Source organism: Gallus gallus, chromosome 11 (assembly GCF_016699485.2).
Source record: "Gallus gallus isolate bGalGal1 chromosome 11, bGalGal1.mat.broiler.GRCg7b, whole genome shotgun sequence".
Classification (NCBI taxonomy): domain Eukaryota; kingdom Metazoa; phylum Chordata; class Aves; order Galliformes; family Phasianidae; genus Gallus; species Gallus gallus.
This window is the reverse complement of record NC_052542.1, coordinates 2,708,138-2,720,860: the sequence shown is the minus strand read 5'-3', so window position 1 is coordinate 2,720,860 and position 12,723 is coordinate 2,708,138. Positions and strand designations below refer to the sequence as shown.

General features: G+C 55.2%; 1 protein-coding gene and 1 long non-coding RNA gene across 2 annotated transcripts; both read left to right on the top strand.

The window, feature by feature from the left end:
• Positions 1–216: 216 nt before the first annotated feature.
• On the top strand, positions 217–1,797 carry LOC121113493. Its single transcript, XR_005862993.1, has 3 exons — positions 217–487; positions 980–1,068; positions 1,750–1,797. It is a non-coding gene; the product is annotated as an uncharacterized LOC121113493 (long non-coding RNA).
• A 422-nt stretch (positions 1,798–2,219) lies between these two features.
• LOC101750299 (serine/arginine repetitive matrix protein 1-like) lies at positions 2,220–3,250 on the top strand. The gene is made up of 4 exons (XM_040707158.1): positions 2,220–2,422; positions 2,524–2,592; positions 2,692–2,930; positions 2,993–3,250. Exons 1-4 carry the CDS (start codon positions 2,263–2,265, stop codon positions 3,248–3,250), a joined length of 726 nt encoding a protein of 241 aa, XP_040563092.1. The 5' UTR covers positions 2,220–2,262.
• The last annotated feature ends 9,473 nt before the right edge of the window (positions 3,251–12,723 follow it).

The window sequence follows — 12,723 nt, the reverse complement described above, 5'->3', positions numbered from 1 at the left end:
AACTCTGCAGAACTGAAGAACCTCCAAAACAAATGGGCATTTCTGCACGGCAGAGGGAAATGAGTCATTTCAAGCTAAAACCTCCTGCCGTGCAGAAAGCCTGCAGGGGCGCGGTGGAACATCCTCATGGGCACTAAGAGCACTAAGGAGCGTGCCCTCCGCTCTGCTTTCCCGCAGAGATACAGGGATAAAAGCCTCAGTTCGTCCGAGGCAACGACTGGCAGCAACTCCAGAAAATTCTCCAATCAAAAGCAATTCCTGGAGATGTACAGTGGAGTCCTTCAAAGTTAACGTGAGCTGACGCTGTGGCCTTTGGAGAAACAAGCTGCCTGAGGGGCTCCTTTAGACCACCTTTCGGGCACAGCACGAGAGCTTTTCTTCTACAAATCTATGCCCACCCCAAAACAAAGACTGACATAGAGTTGTGGTGCAGACATTGGACGCTGACCAGGAGGAGAAGAGCAGAAAGGGAGATGAGCGGACACAGGTAAGACAGAAAAGCAGAAATGGAGAGGAGCTGAAGAGGAGAGGAGAGAGTACGGGGATGGCAGAAATAGAGAAGAGGGGAAGAGAGGACACAGGTCAGGGAGAAGCGCAGAAGAGAAGAAGAGCAGAAGGGAGGAAGAGACGACAGAAGAGCAGAGAAGGAAAAGAGCAGTACAGTAGAAGAGCAGATAGTGGTCAGAACAGAAGAACAGTAGAGCATAAGATGTGCAAAGAGGATACAGTTAAGTCAGAAGAGCAGATGAGGAGAACAGGAGACGAGACAGGTAAGAAAGCAAAGCAGAAGAGGAGTACAGGCGCAGGAGAGGAGTGGTGAGGATACAAGGAGGAAAGAACAGCAGAAGAGCAGCGGAGGAGTGGCTGACACTAAGGGAGAAGAGCTGAAGGGCAGATGAGGAGAAGAGCAGAAAAGGGAAGCACAGAAGAGGGAAGAGCAGAAAAGACAGTGCTGTCTGTTCTGTCCTGGCCTCGCTAGCAGTGCCCCAAGATACATGCAAAGCCAGGAGAAAAAGTCCGTGATAGAAAGCCAGCGATGTTCTTCGAGGCACAAAGGACCATTTCACGGTAACAAGCTCGGCATGCGCTGCATGGGCACTGACTCATTCCTGCAGTGTTCTCAGCGAAAGCAGGGCCGTCCCACAGAAACCAGTCATTTTCACTCTTACCTGTCTAATTGGCCTACCATGGCTGCCACCACTTTCAAAAAGCGGTAATTAATGCCGGTGGTTTAAGATCTTAGCCATGGGCTGGATAGACATGATCTTGGGGGGTGAGGATTGGAAATCACTTGGCCGGGATATCCTTACTGGGAGGGGAAACCATCCCTGGGGTGAGAACTCACTGCAGGGGTGGCAAATCCCCACTGGCATGGGAGACCCTTGGGAAGGAAGAGCATTGGGCTGCAAAATGCCCATCGGGATGGCAACTGACCATTGGCATGGGAAACGACTGGGATGGGAAGGATGTTTGGGTATGAAGAATAACACCATCGCAAGCCTGGGGGGAAGGGGCTGACCCCAACGGTCACGGAGCTGCCGTTGGGGGAGGGGCTCCCCTAACTGCCACTCTCCAGCTGTCATGGCAGGTAAGGCAGCAGGCTCCCCCTGCTCCTGGGACCCCAGCGCCCCAGATCTCACCCCAGCAACCCAGATATCATCCAAGCGCCCCAGATCTCACCCCAGTGCCCCAGGTCCCACCCCTGTGTCCCGGATCTCACCCCAGCGCCCATTTTGGCCTCTGCCACAGAGAGAATCCCTCGAGGAGCGCTGACGGTGCCTCTGACACCCGACGCCATTTTTGCTGAAGCGACTGTGCCGCCACCGGACCCCGCCTGGATGCAGCCCACCATCCGCGGACCGAGGCCGGTACCACCCCAACCCCTCCCTGTCCCCACTGCCACCTACCTGGTGCCCCAGGCCTCTGTCTGGCCTGGGGTGCCAGGCATCCAGGGGCAGGTAGTGCAGCTCCCGCCTGGGGGGCTGCTCCTACCTAGGGCTCAGCTGTTACCAGTGGTGCAGCTCCCACCTGGGGGGCTGCACCAAGCTGTGGCTCCTCCCTGTGTCCCTGTTCCACCGCTGGGCACATCCCCTGGTGGCAGGGACGCCGCTGCCCCAGCAGCCGATGGGGCTGGGGCCTGGGGCCGTGTTCCATGCACAGCCCCCGGCAGCCCGCAGGCACCTGCCTGCTGCAGGCCCCCGGCCGCCCCGGCCCCCGCCAGTTCTTTTTCAGGTGCCTCCACGCCACGGACAGGTCTACCCCATGCCCTGCAACTTGCCCGGCAGCTGGGAGCTGCCTATGGAGCCCTTTGCAGACGTCGTGGAGCTCACGGAGGACCAGGGGAACCCGACGCCCACCACCACGTGCCTCCATATTGATACATCTCCGCCCACCCGCAGTGCCACCACTTTGGAACCTGGCGGTGAGTTTAGGGGTCTGCAGAGCTGGAGGGTGGGTATCTCTACTAAGCGAGTAGGCGAATCCTGGCATTGCCCCTGTGCGGATTTTCGTGCTTTTTCCCAGCAGTGATGACCAGCTCAGATGTGCCGGATGACGTCACGGACATTCAGGGGCTGCTTTCTTGGGCCAACGGTGAGTCTGGGGGCTGCAGAGCTAGCAGGTGGGTGCCTGCACAGAGTGGGTGTGGGAAGGCTGTCATCGCCATTTTGGGGGATGTTCTTGCTTTTTCAGATGTGGCCAGTGCTGCTGAGGTCTCCCACGAGAACCCCAGCAGCCCAGGCTCCCCTCCCTTCATCGCTGAGCTCCCTGACAACCCCAGGGAAAGCAAAGAGCTCAGCACGGAGCCACAGGCTGCCACTGGGATCCCCACCGACCCCTTCTGGGGACTTCCACCATCCCCTGGGCTCCTGCCTGAGATGCAGCGTGGGTTGTCGCTGCTGCCCCCCCGTCGTGCCACCAGCAAGTCGCCAGCTCAGTCCCACGGCTGACTCCCCTGGTTGCCACCACGCCTCCCCCACCCCGTACCGCACAGCCCATTGAGGAGGTGCAGCAAAGGCAGCCCCCGGTGGTTCAGATCCGCTCGCCACTGTCACCGGGCTCTGTCCCCTGCCGGGTGGCGGACAAGAAGCACAGGGACAGCACCAAGCAGGCCAAGCGCCCTGCGCCTGCCGGCATCCCCAAGAAACAGGACACCTCCAGGCAAGAGCAGTCCATCAGCAGTGCCCCAGCCAAGAAGGGGAAGCTGCCGCCACGCAAGGAGAGAAAAGGCCGCAACACCCACACCAAGTGAAGCCGGGCTGGGGCCCCGAACAGGAGCCAGCAGCAGCAGCGGGCAAGCAGGCACTGCCAGCGAGCTGCGCAGACACTTGCTGGAATCCATCCAGGCCGTGCACCCGCTGGGGCAGAGGGTGACTGCGGTGGGGCCGGTGCACCAGCCACCCTCTGTGCAGCCCCAACCCACAGCCAGCGCTGTGCCTGCTGGCCCCCAGCCCCAACGCGGCAGCACGGACAAGGCAGTGCCGGCACCACCAGGCACCACGGTGCAAGTGGAGGACACTGCCAAGAAGACGGCGCCAAGCTGCCTGCGCCCGTCCCCACGGAGGAGCTCACCGCTGCGGAGGGACCCACCATCACAGCAGCACAGGCAGCAGCCTCGGCCACGGCGCTCCGTGGACTTTGTGCCCTGTGTGGGGCCCCCGAGCGGGTGGCCGTGCGGCACACACAGCACTGGAGGAGTCGCTGCCCATCACACCCGAGCAGCGGCCCGAGCGGGAGCGCATGAAGAAGCTGGCCCAGGAGGAGCGGGAGCGGGCAGCCCACCAGATGAAGATCGGCCCCGTGCAGTTCCTGGTGCAGCGGGCGATAGACATGGCCATAGCCGACAAGTACGGCTATCCGTAACCCTGCGCTCCTCGCCGGCCCCCGCAGCACCAGGCAGCAGCGGCAGCGTCCCAGGGGCACCACCAGCAGCCCCTTCCCTCCCGTCCAGAACTGAGCAGTCCTCCACACTGGAGTGGGATGGGACGTTGTTGGACTGTGAACTTGACGACTGAAAACCTTTTGGGATGAGACTTTTGGGGGGTTTTATGCCTATGGAGCCCTTTGGTGACGCTCATGGAGGTGCTCATGGGGACCAGGGGCACCCTGCACCCACCATCAGACGTCCCCATACCAGAACAGCTCCACTTGCCTGCACCGTCACGACTCTGGAACCGGACGGTGAGCTAGGGGGCTGCAGAGCTGGGCGGGTGGCTGTCTGCACTAGGTGAGTAGGCCAAAAGCTGGCTTTGCCCCTCCGGGGGATTTCTGTGCTCTTCCTAGCAGTGATGACCAGCTTGGACGTGTTGGATGGTACTGTGGACACTGAGGGTCTGCTCACCTGGATCAACGGTGAGATTGAGGGCCGCGGAGCTGGTGGGTGGGGTCTGCACAGAGTGGGTGTGGGAAGGCTGTTGTCTCTGCTTGGGGGGATGTTCGTGCTTTTTCAGAGGTGGGGGTGCTGTCGAGGTTCCCCAGGAGAACCAAGACGGTTCCAAAGTCAAAGAGGAATACCTGAAGAGTGACGTGCCTCAGGACGAGCTGCTGGGGGACTGGACAGCCAGGAAAGAGAAGAACTCGTTGCATGGATCAACGCAGCCACGCAGCCACAAAGCCCCGATGTCCCCAGCAGCGGGACCCCACCGACCCATTCTCTGAGCTGCTGCCCTGCAGGCCTTTGCTGCTGCCTGCTGTCCGCACCACCGGAACTGCCCCTGCCGACCCCTCTGGCTGCTCCTGCGCCTCCTTCGCTCCACCGTGCACAACTCATGGAAGAGGCGCAGTGGAAGCAGCCCGGGTGGTTCTCAGCCGCCTGGCACTACCACCCGGCTGTGTCTCCTGCCGGGTGGTGGACGAGCACCATCAGGACAGCACGAAGCCAAGCCAAGCGCCCCGTGCCTCCTTTGCCACAAACATCACAGCTCATGGAAGAGGTGCGGCAGAAGCAGCCCCGGGTGGTTGTCACCCGCCTGGCACTGCCACCCGGTTTTGTCTCCTGCCGGGTGGCGGACACGCACCACTTCACAGCACCTGCTGGCAGCATCCCAGCCAACAACGGGAAGCTGCAGCCACGCAGGAAAGTCAAACGGCGTAAACACCGGCGCTCGGCAACACCGGCTTTGGACAGCACTGTGGCTGGCAGCAGCAAGGGAGTGGGCAGAGGCAACGACCCGGGCTCCTTGACAGCCCCCGCAGCGCCCAGGCACGAGGGGCTGTGTTCCAGGGGCACCATCACCGGCCCCATCCGTCCCCCTCCACAAATGAGCGGTCTCCAAAGTCATCATTGAGTGGGACGTGGTTGGGCTGTGAAATACTTGGACTGTAAACACGTCAAAACTGTCAAAGTGTTGGGGTGGGAATTTCTGGGGGTGGGAAATGGTTGGGGGGTGGGAAATGGTTGGGGGGTGGGAAATGGTTGGGGGGTGAGGAAATGGTTGGGGGTGGGAAATTTCTGGGGGTGGGAAATGGTTGGGGGGTGGGAAATGGTTGGGGGTGGGAAATTTCTGGGGGGTGGGAAGTGGTTGAGGTGGGAGACTGTTGGCATCAGCAATTATTTGACTGTGTAATTGTTGGCAGGAGAACAGGGGGAGGAGGTTAGCATTTTGTGGGGTGGGAAATTATTGGGGTGGGAATGTGGGGAGGGGAAGTTCTTGTACTCTGAAAATGTCATGCTCTGAAACTATTGGAATTTGGGGGAGGGAATTATTGGGTGTGATTTTGGGGGGGCTGGAAATGTTGTGGGTGGGAATTTGGGGGACTGAGAAAGTTGTGGTGGGTAGGGCACTGGGGGGGATGAGAAACTGATTGGGGGGTGGGGAAATTTTGGTGGGATCTTAGGGGGTGGGGTCAGAAACGACTGTTAGGATGGGAAGAGGCTGGAAAATTGTCATTTGTCTTTTTCACTGCTTTCTGTGTTACATGATTAAATGTTTTGTGTTCACTCTGCTACACCTCTGCCGCCTGCAGTCATTCATGCAGCACCAAAGCCCCCCCAGACCCCCGTGCCCACCACCTCCAGGGCAGCGCAGAGGGCAGTGACCCAGGGCCACCACCTCCGGCTCCATCCCTCCCCTTTAAAATCCCCTCCCCTCCTCGGTCAGCACTGCGTGGGAATGTAGGGATGGAAAGGGGTTGGGGTGGGAATTCTGGGGGAGCTGGGCAGCTCCGCCTGCAGAACAGGAGGCTCAGGGGGATCCCAGCAGCCACCGGTCCCTGCAGGGAGGTGCAGAGAGGATGGAGCCAGGCTGCACCCAGCGGTGCCCACACACTCCTTGGAAAGCACAATGCCACCTGGGGGAAGGAGAAAGCAGGAACAGGTCACGCAGGTGGCTATCGCCCCAGCAGAACGCCAGCAGAAGGTCCGTCTGTTTATCTGCTCCTTTTTCTGAGTCCTAACGTGGCCAGACGATGCAGAAATATCAGTGGTTAGCAGCAGGACTCGGGGAAGGGTCAGTAGAAACGGTCAGGAGGACAGCTTTTTTTTTTTTTTTTTTTTCTGCTGCCCCTTCCCTCGGATTTCTGCTGCCCCTCTAGCTAGGATTGGAATGCTGCAGACCCACTGAATTTTCACTGCCCCTCTGGCTTGTCTTGCCTTTCTGCTGCCCCTCTGCTTGGCTTTCTGCTGCCCCTCGGTCTTTCTGCTGCCCCTCTGGATTTCTCCTTCCCCTCTGGCTTGGTTTGACATTCTGCTGCCACTCTGACTTGGCCTGGCTTTCTGCTGCCCCTCATGCTTGCCTTGGCTTTCTGCTGCCCCTCATGCTTGCCTTGGCTTTCTGCTTCCCCTCTGGCTTGTCTTGGCTTTCTGCTGCCCCCCTGCTGTGGCAATACAAGAAAGCGTATGCTGGTGTCTGGTTGGGGTTTTTTTCAGAGGCTGAAAAGTGGAGTGTGGGAATACAAGAAAGACTGTTCAGAGCAGCAGCTGTGGAGCAAGATAAACAGCATGAGAAATCAAGGCTGGGAACCAGGGACACCTCCAGAAGAAAAGAAAAACAAAGTCAAGTAAGCTGTATGATGGCTGCGTGATCAAGGCGTATGATGCCCTGATTGGAGGGAGAGTGCGTGGCCAGGAACGACTCATGGCTGTGATTGGATGGGCAGCTGCGTGCACCGTTCAGGAGTGTTTGTGGAATGTTTTGTTGACATGTAAAGGCAGGTGGAAAGTTAAAAGAGAATACTCCTGCATGTATGTAAGGGATGTTAGAAACCCGCAAGAAACGATTTGCGTCGTTCCCATCTGAGTCCGTGCCGCATTGCCACAGCACAGGCTGGGGTCTTTTTTCATCCAGAGGGTGAAAAGCGAGGGCTGGTCATTTTAATTTCTTTGGAGGCTAAAAAGTGGTGGGCCGGTTGGTTTGTATTTTCTTTTTACACCCAAAGGCAGGAGGCTGGTGGGACTTTTTTATTTCGGAGGCTGAAAAGTGGAGGCTCTTTTTTTCTTTTTCTTTTTCTTCTTCTTTTTCTTTTTTTTTTCTTTCTTTTTTTCTTTTTTCTTTTTTTTTTTTTTTTTTTTTTTTTTTTTTGGTGTACAAAAAGCAAAGGCAAAAAATTTTCAGTGGGCAAAAAGGAAAAAAAAAGCTACACTTTCAGCTTCAAAATGGATATTGCTAATTACTTAACTTGTCCTCAAATTCTCTGTCGCTCAGGTCTTGCCTGTCCAGCACCAAAACCCAGTAGTAGTCTTCCAACATACCGAGCCCGCTGATACCCTTGTCGTGGGATTTTGATTTGTAAAGGCGTTCTCACGCTGCTTAGGAGTGGGATGCCTAACTTGTCTTTTAACTCAAGGCTCAGAGATATTCCAGATGCTCAGACAAGAGCTGCCACCTTGGTACCTCTACTTTCCTCATCTACCAAATCCGTGACTATGAATGACTTCACCTATCTGCTGAGCATGCGCCAATGTACAAAGTTCATCTAAAGGACTAGTGATGAAGACCATCAGAGACCCCCGATGAAGTACCAAGACCCCCCGGAAAAAAACTATTAGTACTGATAAAGGACGCTAGATGGCAGCAGAGACCATGAAATAAATACTCATGGTGTTCGTTCTACTGCAGAAACAACTTCCATTCTACAGCGCACACGTGGGGAGTGCAGGGATGGAGTGCACAGGTATGCGAGTGCACAAGGGTGTGCAAAGAGGTGGGGCTGCACAAGTGTGTGAGTGCATGTGGGAGTGCGTGCAAGGACAGGGTGGTACGTGTTGTGCGTGCACATGAGGAAGGCAGGAATGGGTGCACACATTTGTGCGAGCGCAGGAGTGTGCAAAGGGGTGGAGTTGCACATGTGGCCGCTCTCTCTCTCTCACACACACACCACACATTCTCCATGTATTTTTACCATCACACTCCTTGCGGAGGACTTGTGGCATCTGAACAATAAATCAACAAAACATTGGCTCACTGTGGAGGTTCTCTGAAACGACACATTAAGAAACACTGGATTTGCTGCAGAAAGACTCCATTTTCCTCTTGGGATAGATCGCATCTGACATTCAGCATCACTTCCAGTTCACCAGAGCAAAGAAGCTCAGCTCTCCGTGACCACCGCGGGAAAAGACAAATCAGAAGGGGAAGCTGTTGTTTCTTCATTCCCTTACGTCATTTGTGCTCCTCAAGACATGATTCATCTGTTACTCAACTTCCTTTCACTTCCATCCCGTCCACTACCACCCAGGGTGTTTTTTATCCTGATTCTCACTGTCAGCTCTCTTCTGTTTTTCTTTTGTGTCTAATTTGTATTGGTTCCCTCAAGTTTTCAGCCCTGGCACACAGCTCTACATCATCTCCCCCAGTGGCTCTCACCTGCAACTGAAAAGTCACTCCTTAACAAAAATTAAAACACATACTGTTGTTTCAGGTGTGGCAACTTACTTCGTTTCCAGGAGAAATGAGCCTTCAAACACCTGCAAAGAGCTTTATAAATAGTGCACTGTGCCACAGCCACACCATGTCCTGTACTTTCTTATACCACAGGCATCAGCACATCTTGCAGGAATATTTAATCAAATACAAAATAATTCACAAAGTAACTTAAAGCAGCAGATAATTCAAACTCGAGTTTATGGTGCCCATTAGTCTTGTTTGTAAAGAACCTACTGCCTCCATTCACAAAATACTCTCATAAAAAAAACTCCCTGTTGAATTGCTCATCATTTGGCATGCTCCTGCTCAGCACCAGAGCAGTGAAAATTACAGTCCATTTCAGCAAGTGAGCATTCACTCACCATCACAATGGGCTAAACTTGCTGGGGGCTGTATACCAGATGGCAAACTCCAGCTCCACGTGCCAACCCTCTCTTGTTTACTTAGAGGTTACAAAACGAAACCAATTCATTCCTGTCACATTTGGAATGCTTTGCTACAGAAAACATTCACAGAAGGGCCACAAAAATCCTGCTTTCTTCTTGGGAGGAGGACGACATGTTAGTCGGGAGCTCAGTGGGCATGGTTGCACACCTGGGGAAGAGCATGTGCCACAAAAGCCTGAGCCACTGCAAGCATCCTGGCACCCATTCTGGAAGTTGTATGAAACTCATGCATCACTGACGGATTGCCACCTCCACATGCCCGCTGGCAAGCACCACAGGCTCTGGGTTTTGCTTTTCTGCCCCCACAGTTGGCATTAGGAGTCGATTTCCCAAGCTATGTCCTCACCCAACATCTCAAAAGCACAATTTATTCATTTCTCCTCTAGTATCAAAGGGAAAAATTGTGAAGAAGTCCCTTACACTACAGCCACGTCCCTGTAACACACTGTAAGTATAACACGTCGCTGGGGTGAGCAACAGTCCTTAGTTTTACTTAGGAACTGCCTCCTCTCACATGAAAGAAAGTCACAGAACACAGCCTGTTTGAATGGAAAAGAGCTTTAAAGGTCACCTAGTTCAACTCCCTGCTGTGAACGCAGTCACCTACAGCGCCATCAGGAGCTCAGAGACATCCATCCTGACCTTGGGTGTCTCCAGGGATGGGCCACCCACTGCTCTCCAGGCAACCTGTGCCAGTGCCTCACTGCCCTTACTGCCAAACGCTTCTTTATTTTAACCTCATCTCCCCTCCACAGCGCCATGGACTGTCCAAAGGAGTCTAAAACTTTAGGCGGGCATTTCCCAAATAAATACTGCAGTTGCTCCTCGACAAGAACAGAGTGTATACACCAAGCACACCTAGTTAATCAAGGGTCAGCAGTCATTTTCACAAGTTTTGCATTCATTCAGGCAAAGCAAGTAAGGGATGGGCACGTTTGCATTCACCTTTTGCTCAACACAGAGGATGCGTGTGCGCAGCAAGCATGCTACGATCTGTGTGCTGCGAGCGGCCATCAGCACACTGAAAGCTCAGGGCTCTGACGTGCATGCCAGGTACAGGCACCAGGCTTCAAGCTGAGCATCCCACGCTTTGGAAGGAAAACCAGGCCGCTGGGTGCAAGAACCAAATGTTTGTCATTTGTGGGTCACCTGAGAGTAGTTTTTTTGAACTGGATGCGGTTTTAAATTAACTTTATATCCCGTGTTAGTTCACGCTGATTTCAGCAAATAAGATTAGCATAAACTTGAGGGGCAGAAAATAAATATGTTACCGCTAGTCACTCATTCTGGTTCATTTATCTGCCGGATGCAAAAATTAAAAACACCTGCAACATGAAGCAGCCAAAGGTCATCTCTGTTTAGAACGCAGTTTGCATTCTCACTTAGTGCTAAGGACAAAGTTCCAGTGCAAGCGTACGAACCAGCAGCATCTCTCATTCCCACTACTTATAGGATGCAAGCCCCCGCTGCAAAATCTCTTGCGGAAAGTAACCCGGTGCCTGTGCTTTTGCTCTGAAATGTCACCCTGCTGCTGGCAGGGGCAGCTCTGAGACGCAGTTTCAGTCCCTAGAAGGAGGTGTATCCCAATCACAGACGGGGCTGGAAGAGATCCAAAGAGCTCATCTAGTCATCCTTCTGAGCTGACCTACATGGTTCATCAGCTACAGTCAGTCTGGGACAATCGCTCTCACGCTAACACTGACGCCTGGCAAGGCAGCTTCATGCCTGCTGAATGCAGGGCCACCAACTCCACATTCAGTACTAGACCAGGCTGCCCAGGGCCCCATCCAACCTGGCCTCTCAACACCTCCAGGGAGGGCATCCACAGCTCCCTGGGCAGCTGTTCAGCACCTCACCGCTCTCAGAGTAAAGACACTTCCCCCTGACATCCAACCTAAATCTTCTCCCTTCCCATTTCATTTGTCCTGCTGTTATCCACCCTTTCAAAGAGTTGACTCCCCTCCTGTTTGTAGGCCCTTTAGGTATGGAAAGGCTGCAACGAGGTCACCCCACAGCCTTCTCTTCTCCAGGCTGAACAAGCCCAGCTCCCTCAGCCTGTCTTCAATAGGGCAGGTGCTGCAGCCCTCTGATCATCTTTGTGGCCCATGCTCGGACCCCCTCCAGCAGCCCTCTGTCTTTCTTGTACGGGGGCCCCAGGCCTGACGCGGCACTCCACATGGGATTCTCACGAGGGCAGAGTAGAGAGGCACAATCACCTCCCTGTCCCTGCTGGCCACCCCTCTTCTGATGGGACACCAGGAAAGCATTTGCTTTCCGAGCGCAAGAGCACGCTGCTGGTCATGTTCACTTTTTCATCCACCAGGACCCTCGGGTCATCTCTGCAGGGCTGCTCTAAGGACTGCTCCTTCCAGCCTGGTGACCTCTGGCCCATAGTGCAGAAAGGCCTAAGTTTAGAAAGCATGGGAAAAGTGGGGGAAAAAGGGGGGAAATGAGGAAAAGCAAGGGAAAAGAATAAAAAAAAAAAAAAAAGGAAAGCACGGGAAACGGTGGGAAGACACTGCTAGAGTTGAAAAATAATGGTAGAAAGCGGCACTAAACAAAGAAAAACAGTACGTTGAGACGTGACAGCACCCATCGCACAGGCAGCTGCACAGAACAGGGCTCCAGGAGCACTGACCGCTGCTGAGGCACTGCTGGGAAGGAACGGGGAGCTGCCTTTCATCCGATGAGAAAGTGCCAACGGAGAACCAGGAACGCCCAGCACAGACCACCTGGAGCAGCAAAAACCACCAGAGCTCCCCAACACAGAAATGCTTCCTTGGAAGCATGGCACAGCGAAGCTACTGCCTGTGCTGCGCTGCTGCACCCAAACAGGGCCCTGCTCTCCCTTCTCAAAGCCAGGCTGGGAGCTGCGTCCTTCCCAGGCAGCACAGCAAACCGCTCAGCACATTTCCGACCGCTCCCCCAAACCATGGTCACATGGACCCTTACCTCCTGGCAGGGTCAGGGAAGGAGCACACGGTGCCCTGTGCCCTGTCCTGCACAGCACTGCACACAGCACTGTCATGGCGGCTCCGGTGCTGCCGCACGGCATCCTGGGAGTGGTAGCCTGCGGGGCCTGCAGCTCCCAGCAGGCCCAGGCGAGGGCAGAGGGCAGCACCTGCTGTCAGCCAGGAGCTCACCCAGAGAGCCGACCCGGAGTCGGGCTGCGCGGGGAGAGGAGATGAGCTCAGCTGGAGTGCTGACAGGCTGCCGGAGAGAGCGCGCTTTGGGTTGGTTCCTCAGAGCTGAGGAGATGCAGCTTTGCGGCCTGCGGGGCACCTGCAGCAGCCATCCCCTGTGCCTTCCCCGTGCTCACAGAAAAGGCCGGAGCCGGGAGTTACATGGCCGGGGGAGATGGAACACGGCAAGAACTGCTTTTCCTGTCCTGCAGCCGGGATGCTCCCACCTGAGGG

Bases quoted from the DNA above. Each gene is read 5' to 3' on its own strand.
- LOC101750299 (XM_040707158.1), top strand. From the start codon at position 2,263: ATGCCCTGCAACTTGCCCGGCAGCTGGGAGCTGCCTATGGAGCCCTTT. The intron at 2,593-2,691 runs GTGAGTCTGGGG...TTGCTTTTTCAG, and splicing joins GCTGCTTTCTTGGGCCAACG to ATGTGGCCAGTGCTGCTGAG. The intron at 2,931-2,992 runs GCTCAGTCCCAC...CGTACCGCACAG, and splicing joins GTGCCACCAGCAAGTCGCCA to CCCATTGAGGAGGTGCAGCA.